This window comes from Kwoniella newhampshirensis, chromosome 4 (genome assembly GCF_039105145.1).
Source record: "Kwoniella newhampshirensis strain CBS 13917 chromosome 4, whole genome shotgun sequence".
Lineage (NCBI taxonomy): Eukaryota > Fungi > Basidiomycota > Tremellomycetes > Tremellales > Cryptococcaceae > Kwoniella > Kwoniella newhampshirensis.
The window spans coordinates 47033-60854 of record NC_089958.1 but is presented as its reverse complement, the minus strand read 5'-3'; the positions used below and the strand labels follow the sequence as shown (position 1 = coordinate 60854).

General features: G+C 50.8%; 6 protein-coding genes across 6 annotated transcripts; 4 read left to right on the top strand and 2 right to left on the bottom strand.

The window, feature by feature from the left end:
• Positions 1 to 78: 78 nt before the first annotated feature.
• IAR55_002026 (uncharacterized protein) lies at positions 79 to 2102 on the bottom strand (the record flags this gene model as incomplete). Its single annotated transcript, XM_066945143.1, has 6 exons — positions 79 to 235; positions 348 to 463; positions 716 to 963; positions 1217 to 1431; positions 1621 to 1775; positions 1971 to 2102. 6 exons carry the CDS (start codon positions 2100 to 2102, stop codon positions 79 to 81), a joined length of 1023 nt encoding a protein of 340 aa, XP_066803832.1.
• A 495-nt stretch (positions 2103 to 2597) lies between these two features.
• IAR55_002025 (uncharacterized protein) lies at positions 2598 to 4468 on the top strand (the record flags this gene model as incomplete). The annotated part of the gene is made up of 7 exons (XM_066945142.1): positions 2598 to 2725; positions 2836 to 2953; positions 3048 to 3191; positions 3371 to 3541; positions 3732 to 3888; positions 4024 to 4135; positions 4273 to 4468. 7 exons carry the CDS (start codon positions 2598 to 2600, stop codon positions 4466 to 4468), a joined length of 1026 nt encoding a protein of 341 aa, XP_066803831.1.
• A 496-nt stretch (positions 4469 to 4964) lies between these two features.
• On the top strand, positions 4965 to 6650 carry IAR55_002024 (uncharacterized protein; the record flags this gene model as incomplete). The annotated part of the gene is made up of 6 exons (XM_066945141.1): positions 4965 to 5037; positions 5203 to 5452; positions 5558 to 5616; positions 5778 to 5959; positions 6046 to 6139; positions 6268 to 6650. 6 exons carry the CDS (start codon positions 4965 to 4967, stop codon positions 6648 to 6650), a joined length of 1041 nt encoding a protein of 346 aa, XP_066803830.1.
• Positions 6651 to 6990: 340 nt separating this feature from the next.
• IAR55_002023 (uncharacterized protein) lies at positions 6991 to 8981 on the top strand (the record flags this gene model as incomplete). The annotated part of the gene is made up of 9 exons (XM_066945140.1): positions 6991 to 7047; positions 7150 to 7207; positions 7276 to 7307; positions 7414 to 7453; positions 7610 to 7790; positions 7992 to 8180; positions 8233 to 8299; positions 8395 to 8626; positions 8689 to 8981. The coding sequence occupies 9 exons, from the start codon at positions 6991 to 6993 to the stop codon at positions 8979 to 8981; spliced, it is 1149 nt and encodes a 382-aa protein (XP_066803829.1).
• A 609-nt stretch (positions 8982 to 9590) lies between these two features.
• Positions 9591 to 11029, top strand: IAR55_002022 (uncharacterized protein; the record flags this gene model as incomplete). The annotated part of the gene is made up of 2 exons (XM_066945139.1): positions 9591 to 10818; positions 10980 to 11029. The coding sequence occupies 2 exons, from the start codon at positions 9591 to 9593 to the stop codon at positions 11027 to 11029; spliced, it is 1278 nt and encodes a 425-aa protein (XP_066803828.1).
• Positions 11030 to 11367: 338 nt separating this feature from the next.
• IAR55_002021 (ATP-dependent RNA helicase ROK1) lies at positions 11368 to 13653 on the bottom strand (the record flags this gene model as incomplete). Its single annotated transcript, XM_066945138.1, has 5 exons — positions 11368 to 11729; positions 11836 to 12164; positions 12268 to 12465; positions 12559 to 13478; positions 13567 to 13653. The coding sequence occupies 5 exons, from the start codon at positions 13651 to 13653 to the stop codon at positions 11368 to 11370; spliced, it is 1896 nt and encodes a 631-aa protein (XP_066803827.1).
• Between the last annotated feature and the right edge of the window lie 169 nt (positions 13654 to 13822).

Sequence of the window (13822 nt, the reverse complement as noted above, 5' to 3'; positions counted from 1 at the left end):
AAGAATCTACTGTATGCATTCAAGTCTATATCAATGTCCGCTCCTATCACTCCGGTACTTAAACATACGACAACCTCTCTAGGCGGAGGGGATATGGATCTGACCACACTCTGCGACTTTAGTCTGACCAAATGCAGTCTTCTCATCATACGGATGGACCTTGGTCCAATGTTCTGCTATGTCCTGACGTCGGGCAATCCAAACGTCGGGTTTGGAGGTGATGTATTTGAGGAATCTTATACGAGTAAGAAGAGTCAGTCGTGGGTTCGAGTGACGTTGCAACAATGATGAAAGAGGAGAGTTGAACCTGGAACTGATGGGTAACTTTTGTAGGGAACGGTACTCACTCTTCAAACCAATGTAATCGACCGGCTCTACCGATGATGTGTGGGTGTAACAGCACCGTCATCATCTTGGGTTCGCCAGCTTCGCCTTCTTCGTACAGGCAGTCGAAGGTGTCTGTCTGCGCAGTTGGAACAGGCAAGTGTCAGTGAGTGTTTTGGGATGATCGAAGCTTGGTTTGGTCTTGGTCTTGGTCCCCAAGGTGGATTGACAGGGAGAAGAGATGAATTCCACCGGACACTGATGTGATAGATACCGTCGTGTCATTGTCGTTGCGGACACGAGCCAGTGGAGACAACCCATCGCCTCATTGCCCCGCCACTCGTGCACCATCCATCTATCACCGAGCAAAAAGAGGAACGCGCCGACTCACCAGATGCGCCAGATAATCTTTCGGACTAGCCCACCCCGATCCCCTCGCATTGAACCTGAAATCCGAGCAATCATACGAGAAAGGGATCATCAACAGTCCCTTGCCTTCTTCCTTGATGGGCGAGGGAACCCAGTAAGGCAGTTCGTCGGAGCATGAGTCGGATGAGTAGAGCAGAGGCAAGGATCGGGAAGAGTGGGCCGCGCTGTAGAGTTTGATGGAGAGGTTGGACCGACGTTCGACGAGCCATCCTGCAGGGGTGGGGTGTGTCAGATTTGAGCGCATAGAGAGAGAGAGAGAGAGAGAGAGAGAGAGAGAGATAAAGACGGGGAGAAAAGATGGAAGTTGGAGTTTCGGCAGAGGAAGTCATCGAGGTCGTTCGTGAGCGCATAGAGTGAGAGAGATAGGAGAAAAGATGGAAGTTGGAGTTTCGCAGAGGAGGAAGTGATCGAGGTCGTTCCTCGGATCTCTGACAGAGTGTAATTTAAGCCGATGCAAATTCACCTTTAGGCAGACTCTTATCCCCCGTCAGCTCCTGCAACTTGTCAATCCCAACATTGATCAACCGGTCTTCCTCCTTCGGATCGAGGTAGAAATGATCCCTGTACCGATGTCCGCCCAACGACATCTCTGCGCCAGATTCGACGATCGGTTTGATCCAGTAGGGCGATTTCTCGAGCGCTCGTGTGTAGATGTTCCATGTCACTGGGGCTTTGTATCTCCGAGAGAGATCAAGAGTTAGCACACGTCTTTGATCTGGGAACAACGACGTAGCAACTTCCGGAAAAGAATGGATCAGGGGTTCCTTTGTCACAGTGGTCGTGGATAGAGCAAAAGCCATGTATCGAAAAGACCCTCCAACATGGCTTGGCGAGAAGGCCCCGCAGATACCTGTACTCCACACTCACTTGTTGAACAGCTTCAATAACCTCGGCACACCTTCTCGTCCTCCAAACTCATAAATCATCTCCACGTTCTCGTTCCTACTAGGTTTCGGGGCGTTTTTCGGGATCTCGAGAAGGTGACCACAGGAGAGGGGATCGCCTTCTTCGACAGATTCTTCCTTAAAGGCGTAGACACTGTCAGCTCAGCTTGTGGCTGATGAGCAGGCAACACTGGGGAATGTCACCAAGAAGTTGAGAACAAGTCGATCTCAAGGGTGCGCTTGGCGCCCTCCACCCTCCCCCCCCGATTTTACATTCCCGGATCGGGATACAGTCTTCCCAAGCCAGAGCCAAGGAAGAAAGATGCCACTCACCGCTCCCATATTGTAGTGAATGATGAAAGATACACAGATCTTGGCCCCACCCGGCCACTGAGGGTTTGGCGTGTTATAACCATATCCCACAAACTCTCGCTCGAGGAAGTCTTCTTCGTATTTTCCGGCCATACTGAGGAATTGCAAGGTGGTCGGACGGTTCGGGATGGAAGATTGAAGATGAAGTGAATGGCCGCTCGAGTGTAGGTCTTGCGAGAGGAGCTTGAGAGCAAAGGTCGAAAAGCTACTTGTACAAAACGAAACGTCCGTGTTGGGATGCTGGGAGATCGATAACAAGCATCTTGACCTTCTCATGCCTTCCCATGCATTCATCTTTTTCCATCACTGTCACTGTCCTATCGGAAGCCTGACCGAGCAGAGATGATAACGGAAAGTCACTTCCGATCCATCCGGACCGTCGGATGAGTTCCCGATTCCATCATGCGGTTCTGATTTCCAGCAACTCACTCACCATGCATATCTCCATCTGGCATGGACAAGTGTTGGACAGGTCGTCAAGTCGTTGTCTTCAATCGTCATACACCAACAAACCAACCACCAGGTCGAAACAATCATTTCAAAGACAAGACATACTCTACCTCTCGACTCTCAGCTCCCATAATCATCATGGCACCTTCTCCCGAACCATTCTACCTCCCTCCACGAGATTTCGTAGGATACGGTCTGGATCAACCCACCGAGCTCTGGCCGGGCGGAAACAAGATTGCCGTGTCTTTTGTACTCAACTATGAAGAGTGAGTGCTACTTGGTGTAACTCCTGAGGTTTTTGGCGATCGGCCTGCTGTGCAGCAAGCAGCAAGAGGGAAGAATCGTCAAGCTGATCATCGTGTTTCCGGCTGTGTAGAGGGGCCGAACAAACTCCTTGGAACGGCGACGAGACTTCGTGCGATAACTTGCACGAGCTGCACTACGAGAGAAAAGCCACCAGCGGTGGAAAACGTGATATCATGGTGGAAGAGATGGTGAGTGCAGACTGCTTCATGTCCCAATCCCGCTTCCCCTCAATTACCCACGAACGGATGAGTGGAACTGATCATTCTGGGAACCCTATGATAGTTCGAATATGGCATCCGGTCAGGTCTCCCGAGACTTATCAAACTTTTCAGACAGTATGGATGGAGGTGGACAACGTGGGCTTGTGCAAGAGCACTAGAAGTGACAGGACCTTATCCGAAAATGATGGTCGAGGATGGACACGAGGTGAGTGAAAGTACAAGAGTCTCGTGGCAACCCATATCATTTTCACCTCAGTCGTTGTGTCCACAAAATCCCATGCTCAGACCCTCGTATCACTTGATGCGCCCGAGGGCGCTCTTCATTGAGCCATGACCAGTGTCCCGCCTGCTGTGTACATCACATTGACAACGCCGCTTCCCTAGATCGCTTGCCACGGAAACAGATGGCGTGTCCACGGTGACAACACAGCAGAAGAGAAGGCGCACATCAACAAGTCCTTCGATCGACTACAAGCGGCTACTGGAATGAAGGATGTCCCGACGGGTTGGTTCTTGGGGAACGGCAGCGAGAGACAAAAGCTGGTCAGGTCATTGGTGAGTCGAAGTTGTGCACTGTTCCCACTGGTTATCTACCGCACATTGTGCCAGGAGCTGCGCTACGTGAAAGCGATTCTCATCTATACGCTATTGGTGTATCAGCTAGTCTTCCCTTTACACAAGGTCTCATCCACGAAGTTACTCCTCTTGTGAAACGGCTGATCTGATCACTCGCCTGCTGAGATAGGTGCACAAAGAACGCAACGTCCCTCTTCTCTACTGCTCGGACACATACGCTTGTGACACACCCTACTGGATCCCCGATGCTGCGGCAGAAGTCTATGGCGGGAAGGACGAAGGGATGTTGATGATTCCCTATTCGTTATGTACCAACGATCACCGATGTGAGCTTTTGGCGCCTTGTTCCTCACCTTTTCCCTGGAGATCATATCTGTCTCGGACCTGTTCAACATCGACCCTCCTCTTCTTGGACCCGTCATGACAGAAAATGCGCAGACTGATCGTGTAATCTTACATAGTCTTCGTGGCGGGTGGTACTGGTGTTTCTTCGCCAGACGATTGGTTCGAGCTGCTCAAGGGTGAATTTGACCAGCTGTACGCTGAAGGCGCAGAGGGACACCCCAGAATGATGTGAGTTTGGGGTCTAATTTCGGCCATGACCTCAAGAGCGACCTGAGTGACTTTGACTGGAAATGAGAGTGTGCATAAGACGGTCGGGTCTTCTCGACTATATCTCGTACCGAGCTGATAGAATTCAAACCACACAGGACAATCGCCATGCACAACCGGTTCGTCTGTAAACCAGGACGTATCATGGCTCTCAAACGGTTCATGGCCTACATCGCGACCAAGCCCGACGTCTGGGTGTGTACGAGAAGCGAGATCGCCAACTTCTGGAGAGAGAAGTATCCCTATGAGAAGGTGGGCGCGACCTTCAAGATGCACAATGAGCAGCTGCCTTGATTGCGTACAGTTGGGTTGATGTGGTGGTGTAGAGGTAGCTGGCCGAGAGATGATAGATGCGTTTGACCCCCATATGTGATACTGGTCTTCGCACGACATGCTTCGGTCGTGACGTTTGAGCAGCTCTGCCGAGCCATATCAGAGAGGTCGACACTCGCATAATATCAGGGATGACAAAGCAATCATATAACTTGAATCTACACATGCTTGATTCTATTCCCATCTCTTTGTCCTCTACCGACGACGCATGCATGGATGAGAACCAAGCATGATTGATACCCGTCGAAACGCAGTATATAGCTCGTCAACTAGGTTCGGCTATGAACCAAATACGGTTAGCGGCCATCGCTTTGAGAGTTTGTCACCACCACCCCACCTTCTCACAGCTGGACATCGTCTTCTGCACCTCTATCCAGACTTCTCACACACAACAACACTCTCTCAGTCATTTCAAGCTGATTGAACCAGAAACATCGCTGAAGCATAGCTCACCATCATGGCAAGCAAGATGTTGGAGAAGCTCAAGCAGAGGAGGGGGTCGACTGATTCTACTATGAAGTTCATGTCTTGTGAGTGGGGTCGCATCATACCATCGTCTTTTTCTGTCTCACCGTATCTCACTCACAAAGCTCTGGAGAACGTGACTCACACTGATACCTTGATGTTCACGTACCATCCTTCTCGTTCTCACCGATACCACAAACACTTCATCTGAACTCGATCTGCAACCGAAGACCGTTCCGCGGCCTACCCAAAAGGTATCGTGGGTCTCGTCGACCTCGCCGAGCAACAAGTGACTCCCCTCCGGTTTCCCGACAACACCCCCATCCGATCGATGCATCATCTCATCGAAGAATGGGACGGGACGCATCGCAACTTGTTACACGGGGCTCCGGCCGAGAGCATCGAGGATGTCGAGATCCTGGCGCCGTTGAGGGGCAGGGATGTCATTTGTGTAGGGAAGAATTACAAGGAGCATGCGGTGTGAGCCACTTGTCTTACTTTATACCCCTATCTTCTGTCATTTACACGGATTGTGCCATTTTTTCGAAACTGTCGCTTTAGCTGATATGGGTGGTGGACCCACAGCGAGTTCCATAAGAGCGGATACGATCACAGCGATACGAAAGCCCAGCCGGATTTCCCAGGTAAGCGACGTCTTTCAGCCTTTCAGTCCTCGTGTTCAATCGCTACCTGTTTATCAAACCGTCCTCTTCCTCACAAATCACCTTCACGGATTGGACTTCATTGTCCAACCGGTCCCTCTCCTCGTATTGCATGATCACTGACAGTCATCACACACACACAGTGATATTCACGAAACGCGCAACATCTATCGTCGGACATGGGCACCAAATATACCCTCATCCGAGAGTAACCCAGTCGCTGGATTACGAAGGCGAGTTGGGTATCATCATTGGGAAAGAAGGGATACAGATATCCAAGGAGAACGCATGGGATCACGTATGGGGCGCGACCATCATCAACGATGTGGGTGTCGCGAGCTCGACTTGCAGAAGAGCTGCAGGAAGGGCTTTACGGAAAGCAATTCCAGTCAAGATGCTGACTTCAAATAGGTAACGGCTAGGGAGAGACAACGTGATCATAAACAGTTTTATATTGGGAAATCGCTGGATACGTTTTGCCCAATGGGACCTTATGCTGTACATGGTGAGTTTGGGGTTCGTCTTCCACTTCACTCAACGTGTCATCGACTATCTGGCGGACTTGTTGGTTACTCTCCACCTACAAATGTCTCCGTGTGTATCCATATGCTGACCACGACCAATTTATCCTAGCCTCCGTCCTCGATTGGAAGAGCATGATACTCGAAACTCGTCTGAACGGTCGTCGACGTCAATATCAAAACACCTCTGAGCTGATCTTCGATATCCCGACACTCATCGAGACCTGTTCGATGGGGATCACACTCCAACCGGGCGACGTGATCGCCACAGGGACACCAGCCGGTGTATGTCTCTCCACAGGGGAGTTCTTGCAATCTGGGGATGAGGTTGAGATTGAAATTACGGGATTGGGCAAACTGAGAAATGTAGTGGGGAGTGGGGAGAAGGGTCCTCCCAGGTGTGAGCCACTGAGTGGAGGTGGTAAGGGAGCGATAAGTGTCGGGTACACGAAGAATATGAGAGGGAGAGGTGGATTGGAGGGTCAAGTAGGGTAGAGTAGTATAAAGTACTAGGGATGGTTTCATAGTCTGCTTGCTCTCTACATGAGATACGCATGATAAGCACCAGACACCAGATCCCATCTCAGACCGCCTCTGATAGATGATAGCAAGTACTGGCGGTCCCAGATTACTCTTTCATGACCAGACGAGTTCCTTGTAACGAGAAAGACGGTCCGATTGCTTACGTAAGCTCATAACCCCGGTCACCCCAGGTAATAATGTCACCGTCGACGGAGACCTCTTAGGTGACTTACTAAAGCTCTTCGTCATCGACGACCTCTTCCATCCATTCTACTTCGTCCTGTAGACCCACAAGTTTACAACACATCTCAAAATGGCATCTGCTACACGACTCTTCGCTTCTGCCCGTCTCGCTCGACCATCCTTGGTCGTAAGTTCAACTTCGCGTAGATAGATCGCAGGATCGACCTTCAGTATATTTCAGAATCGCTGAGAGACTGTCACTAATTGTATATCTACAATGCACGTATAGACAAGAGCCCCTGCTCAAGCTAGGGGGTACGCTTCCGCCGCTTCCGGCGGTGGTGCTAGTGAGTCTCGCGATATGTAGGTGAAGTCGTACGTTGTTGATGTGTTGGAAACTGTAATTTAATCGCAGACTGGCCTTTATTGCTCTCTGCTGCTGGTGCGGTGAGTGGGACCTTTCATCATACTCTTTGCCACCTTCTGTTGGGGTGAAGGACGGGCTGATCGAAGAGAGGAATGGTACTGACTGTTTTGATGTTCCGATTTGTAGGCCGGTATCGGTGCTTATGCGTACCTTCAATACGACCCTGGTAAGTTTTCTGCTCCCCGACTCAGGTCTTCTATCTGCCATCACGAACATGTCCCTCTCCTTCCTCATCAAAGAATACCTTCAAATACCGGCCCGTGGCTGCTGCTCTCTGCTTGCAATGTAGTTTGTACTGATGAGATTCTCCTATTCCCTTCAGCCACCAAGAAAGAGATCTCTGCCAAGGCTCACGAACTCGAGGACAAAGCCAAGGCGCTCGCTCACCAAGGCGAGGACAAGGCCAAGGCTCTTGTCAGCAAGGGTGAGGCTAAGGTGAAAGACGTCCAGGCTCAGACCGATGCCACCAAGGAGGGTTCCGGAACTATCGGTGCTTTGATCAGGTGAGTATACTCCGCACCATCGCTATCATGTCAACTGCTCTACCCTTCCTGTTCATCGTCTACAAACCCGATCTAGCATATTCATCACTCGCCCAGGTGTGAATGATAGCCGTCCACCTCAACTGAAGTCCATTCGCGATCGTGAAGCTTCAGTGTTTCTCTCACGACCGTGAGCTGACCACATGCCCTCCTCTCGCACAGCGACTCATGGACACCCTTCACACTTGCCAAAGTTGAAGACTACAACCACAACACCAAGATCTACCATTTCAGCTTCGGCGAAGACGGGGCAGACAAAGCAGCCGGTGGTCACGTCGCGAGCTGTTTGCTTGTCAGATCCCCTGATGGCGAGGACAAAGTGGTGGATGCCAAGGGCAAGCCTGTGATCCGGTGTGTATCGTGCATGCGCATCATGACGCTGAAATGCTGACTTTATTGTCAGACCCTACACTCCTATCTCTCCCCCTGATCAGAAGGGTTCGATCGAGCTCATGATCAAGGAGTACCCTGTAAGTAGGATTAGTTCACAGCTAGAAAGTTTTCAGAGCTTGATCTGCTCGTTTCACACTCGTATTGGCACAACCATGCTAATCGCATTTCACAGACCGGAAAAATCACCCCTTACATGGCTTCCATGAAGCTCGGACAACAGCTTCTCTTCAAGGGTCCCATCCAAAAGTACAAATACGAGCCCAACACCTTCGACAAGGGTCTCGCCATCGCTGGTGGTTCCGGTATCACTCCCATGTATCAACTCATCTCTCACTCTTTGAGCATCCCTGAGGACAAGACCAAGTGGACCTTGATGTTCTCCAACGTTACCGAGAAGGACATCTGTGAGTCAGCTGTAACCACCCGACCTATGTAGAGAGGTGTCGCTGACATTACGTGGTGACAGTGCTGAGGAAGGAATGGGACACCCTTGCCAAACAACATCCTGACCGACTGAGGGTAAAATACGTCCTCGACAAGCAACCTTGGGGCTGGAAGGGCGAAACCGGCTTCATCACTCCTTCGATGATCTCAAAGGTCTTCCCACGAAAGGCCGATGAGAAGGTCCAGGCTTTCGTCTGTGGTCCCCCTCCTCAAGTCGCCTCGCTCGCTGGACCCAAGGACGGCATGAAGCAGGGTGAATTGCAGGGTGCGCTCAAGGAGCTGGGATACTCATCTGAGGAGGTCTTCAAATTCTAAGAGGGGGTCCAGGGGGGAGAACAAAACAGAGTAGATGTGTAGATGGTAGATGAGATGCACCTCTCACGAAGGAATCATTGCAAGTATATCCAGAGCAGTCGAGCTCAATCACGCGTTTGTCTATGTCAAAGAAGCGCGGATCAAACTGACTACCCCGAGAGCTGGTCGTACCACTTGCGCACAATGCGACGATGCGATGTTCAGTGTCCTTCATGCATGCAATGTAGCTGTCCAATGCTCGCTTAAACCGCTCGGGATCGATCAACCTGATCTCATGCTCTTTGTTCCGCGCGGAATCAGGCTCTCTCTTCGGCCGATTGATTTCCTTCGTTTACGTCGGACGTCTTTTCGTTTGTCGACATCTTTAGTCGACCTCGTTTTTTCGAATTTCAATCACAATCACGGTACAATCGTTTATCAGATAAAGGGACAAACCAGGATGAGGGAGGTTCAGGAATGGCCCTCAAAAGGTTCAGAAGTGGACGACTGAAAGAACAAGAACACAGGAAACAAAGAAAGGAAACCGGAAATCGAACAATCATCTGCCAGGCAGGAAAAGACATTCTTGGGCTATCTGTCATCGCTCGAATCTGACAATCGACAACGACGATGTCTCTACCACCTTGCTCACTATCGTCGTCTTTCACTACCGAATCGTCCCATGGACCTCGGGATCATCAGGTCGACAAGAAAGTCCAAATCCAGAAAGATGCCCTCCCGGTCGATATCATCCTGCGGATTGCGCACCATCTCGTCGATGAAGAACACGTCGGTACCCTGTCTGCCGTTCAACGATGTTCGCGCGATCTCTACATCACCTTGAGCCCCCTGCTTTATCGAAGAGTGGATATCAGACGAACCCGATCTGATTCGCTTCTCACTCTCGACGCGTCCCTAGCGTCCCTCACCGCGGACCTCGATATCAAAGTAGAGGAAGCTGTCCGATCCGGTCAACTCTTCTCGTCATCGAATGCCACTCTGCGTCGTCTTGATGCTCTCCGACATATCCGTCGTCTCACCCTTTTTCAACTCCCCTCTGATCCCATCTCGACCTCTTTCCTCACCTTCATCACCAAGTCGTCTGCACTGCTCTTACCCAATCTCGAATCAGTGCAAATCCTACCCGACGCAGTGGACTCCATCCGGACCTTCATTCCTGGCTCATACGACCGAGTCCGTAACCCTCCTTTCCTGGAAGGACTGTCCAAGACGTCCCGCCCCTCGAGACTGTGCATTGCGCACCGGGTCGTCCCTTCCGAGGAATGGGAGGAACATCGCGAGATCAGCGTCTTGGGTCAATATCAGGTGGTCGCTCGCTTGACTCAACTTCGAGACGACGACGACGGGGGACTTTGGAGTTCCAGTCTCAGAGAATTCAGCGTACACGATATCGTTCATCAGGTCCTACCTTCCTTACAAGGATGTCGAAACGTCTATCATTTCTCATCCCATCTTTCCTCTCCTTCCAACAAATTCCTGTCGCCGGGACCTAGATCGACTTATATACCTGGTCCCCCATGGTCATACAGAGCTTGGCAACTAGGAACGGCTATCAAAAACCTTTTCCCCTCAGGATCGGACGGGAAGACCGTATTGAAGGGTACAAGTTGGGAATTTGTCAACTATGACGGACACATACTCACCAAGATGGTCAGAGACGACGATGACGATAGTGGTGTTGGGTATGATGAAGTACAGGATCTCGTACAGGATGCGGTGAAGGCGGGTCTTCCACAGGATCTTCCGATGAGAGAAGGGTTTGGGAGAGAGCTGGTGGGTGAGGTCTTTGACAAGATCGGGTATGTAGCCGGGGATAGGAAATGTGCTTGTTGTGCGAGTGAGTGGAAAGATTCGGACTTTCTGGCCGTGTGTCGTTCCACTGTTTCGACGCTCTTCGTCAGACAAACACCCGGTTCACCTTTTCCTGGGCCCGTCAAATCCTCTTCTGTCAGACTAGAAAACATCGCTGATCCATCTCCCATACTCTCACCCTCACAGGAATCGGAAACGACCGGACCACCATCACTCGAATCCGTGACATCACCTGACATTGCGACCAGTGTGGATCACACCACACCTCGAATCATACCCTTGGTTTCTGTCCTTATGCGAAACCCAAACCAGTTCAGAGGGGAATATGGCCTTGTGAGATCGAGCTGGGACCCAGACCTAGATTTGTGGGTGGTGTGAAGTGAGAAACTTATTGAGTGCGATATCAAAGGACTTTCATCTAAGCTTTTGTTTCAAGTTCATTTATGATCATACCAATCATACTGCATGCATTTTGGTTTGCTTTCACCTTTAGACGAGACGATTTCTTTGCATGTCTGAATCTCACAGATCTATCGCACTTTTTCCGCAGTCGAGTCGATACTCCCAACGCCCCTCACTCGTCCATGTCCACTTCGCCCTGTGTCGAAGCACCACCACCCCCTTGTCGTCTTTTACTCCCCTCGACCATCTGCTTCCTCTTCTTCCCTTCCTCCTTGACCAGATCCCGCCCTCCGCCACCAACAGCCTTTCGTTTCACGGGCGCCCTGGCCAACTGCCTCTTCTCGTTCTTGGTCGGTTTCTTCATGTCCAACATGTACTCGGGTACAGCACATCCTGAGCTTCTCATGACGTTCGCGACGGTCCGTAGGTACGGTCCGTCTTCTAGGTTGATAAATGTGATGGCTTTGCCGGGTCGACCAGCTCTTCCTGTGCGACCTATTCGATGGATGTACGACTGAACAGTTTGTGGGAAGTCTGTTTTAGGCGACGTCAGCATTATACGTTTGACCACATCTTCATGATCTCCCTCCCCGACAGCTTGAATGTGGGAAAGCATCTTATCGTTTGTCTAGGCACTCACCATAATTCACAACCACTTTGACCCCTCTGAAGTCCATACCTCTTGCCAATACCTCCGTGACAACCAACATCCACACATTACCCAATCTGAAAGCTTCAATCGCTTCATCCCTCTTCGACTTGCCTCGGCCACCATGTACTACATCCACCTTGATACCGTCCAACACGAGAGTTTTGTACAATTCGTCGGCACGTTCGATCGACTGGACAAAGATGAGAGACGGGTATGGCAGTGAACCGGTGGAAATGAGATTGCGCAACGCCATGAGTTTACCCGATTCGGAACCGGTGTAGAGGAGTGTCTGATCGATGGTTGTCACTGCGGAGTCTCTGTAGCGCACAAGAGAGAGGGCCGTATGGTCAGCTTTCTGTGCCATCCTCCTAGTAGGAGGGTGTGGAAGCAGAGGAGTTGAGATTAAGCTATCCCACTCACTTGACTCCGACCACGACTCGTACACCTCCGTCCCTCAACCATTTCTTGGCCAGTTCCTCCGCACCAGCAGGCATAGTCGCGGACAGGAAACATCGCTGGACTTGGGGATGACTACATGCTGCGAGGATGGGTTCGACTTGAGGAAGGAAGTCTGATGAGAGGAGACGGTCCGATTCATCGAGAATGATGTAGCGGGTCCTAGGGAGTAGATAGCATCAGCATATACAAATCATAAGTGATAGAGTTAGATCAAGTTCCGAGACTGGAAGAAGGTCAGGTTGCACCACTCACGATGACAATGATAATTTCCGTGATTCTACGAGATGATGCAATCGCTCAGGAGTAGCGATCAGGATATCGATGCCCAGAGCGTTCTTATTCGCCACAGAATCCTGTGCAAACTCATCCACACTTCCTGTCGACTCATCGTCCTCCTCTTCCTTTTCCTCTTCGTTCTCATCCTCTTCACTGTCATCATCCTTGGCTGCTTGAGCTTCAGGAACAGATCCTCCTCCTGGTGCGCTTTCGCAAATAGCTTTCTCCGTGGCTTTTGTCAGGACGAGAGTCCTCCAATTTCTTCCTCTTGTAACGACTTTGACCACACCAGCGATCTGAACAGCCAGATCGTGTGTCGGAACGACGATGAGTGATCTCACACCCCTGCGTGTATCGTCCTCATCATCCTCGTCGACTTCACCTTTGAGGCTTCTCGCTGGATCTTCCAGTTGGACGAGAGTGGGTAGCACGTAAGATAGGGTCTTTCCTGAACCGGTGGGTGCAACGCAGAGAGTATCATGTCCAGCTAAGAGTGATCCTCCTACTGCGCATTGGACGCCCCATAGAGAATGTATGTTCGCAGCTTTCAAAGCGGACAAGAGAGGATTACCGGCTCGTGACGAGAGGGGATGGGAAGAATGAGTGAGGAGCGATGGGAGGTTGGTATGTAACGACGTGGGCAACGGATCCGGTCCAGTCAAGGTGATCTTCTGCGGGGGAGGTGCAGGTCGAGAGGAAGATGAGGAGGAAGAAGTGGACGATGAAGATGAAGAATCAGATCCTGATTCAGAATCTTGGTCATCTTTTGTTTGTCGACGGGCCGTTTGAGGTTGAGCCGGATGATCACCGAAGAAGTCGAGGGAATGTGGGAGAGCCGTCGACGAGTGTGATGTCGTGTCGATTTGCTTGCTCTTTCCTTTTCTGTCCTTGCGTTTCTACGAAGGAAGGTGTAGCAGACATATCAGCTTCTGCGTGACACCTTCATGCAGCAAGCTTCAGCTGTCATGGTCGCAAAGCACTCACCGCTGTGAACAACTCAAAGTCGCCCTTGAACCGTTGTCTGTCGAATCTGGCACCTCCAGCAGTGAGAAGGTTGAATGCAGAGGCCATGTCCGTGATGGGTTGTCCTTGTCGATGTGTGGAAAAGAGAAATGCAAGTCACAAATTTCCAACTTTTGACGACGAGATGAAAGAAAGCACAGTGTGTAAAAACGATGACCGTGGGAAAGTGGATCCGATTGCTCGAGCGATTTCCTCTCAAGAGATAAACGCGTTTGAT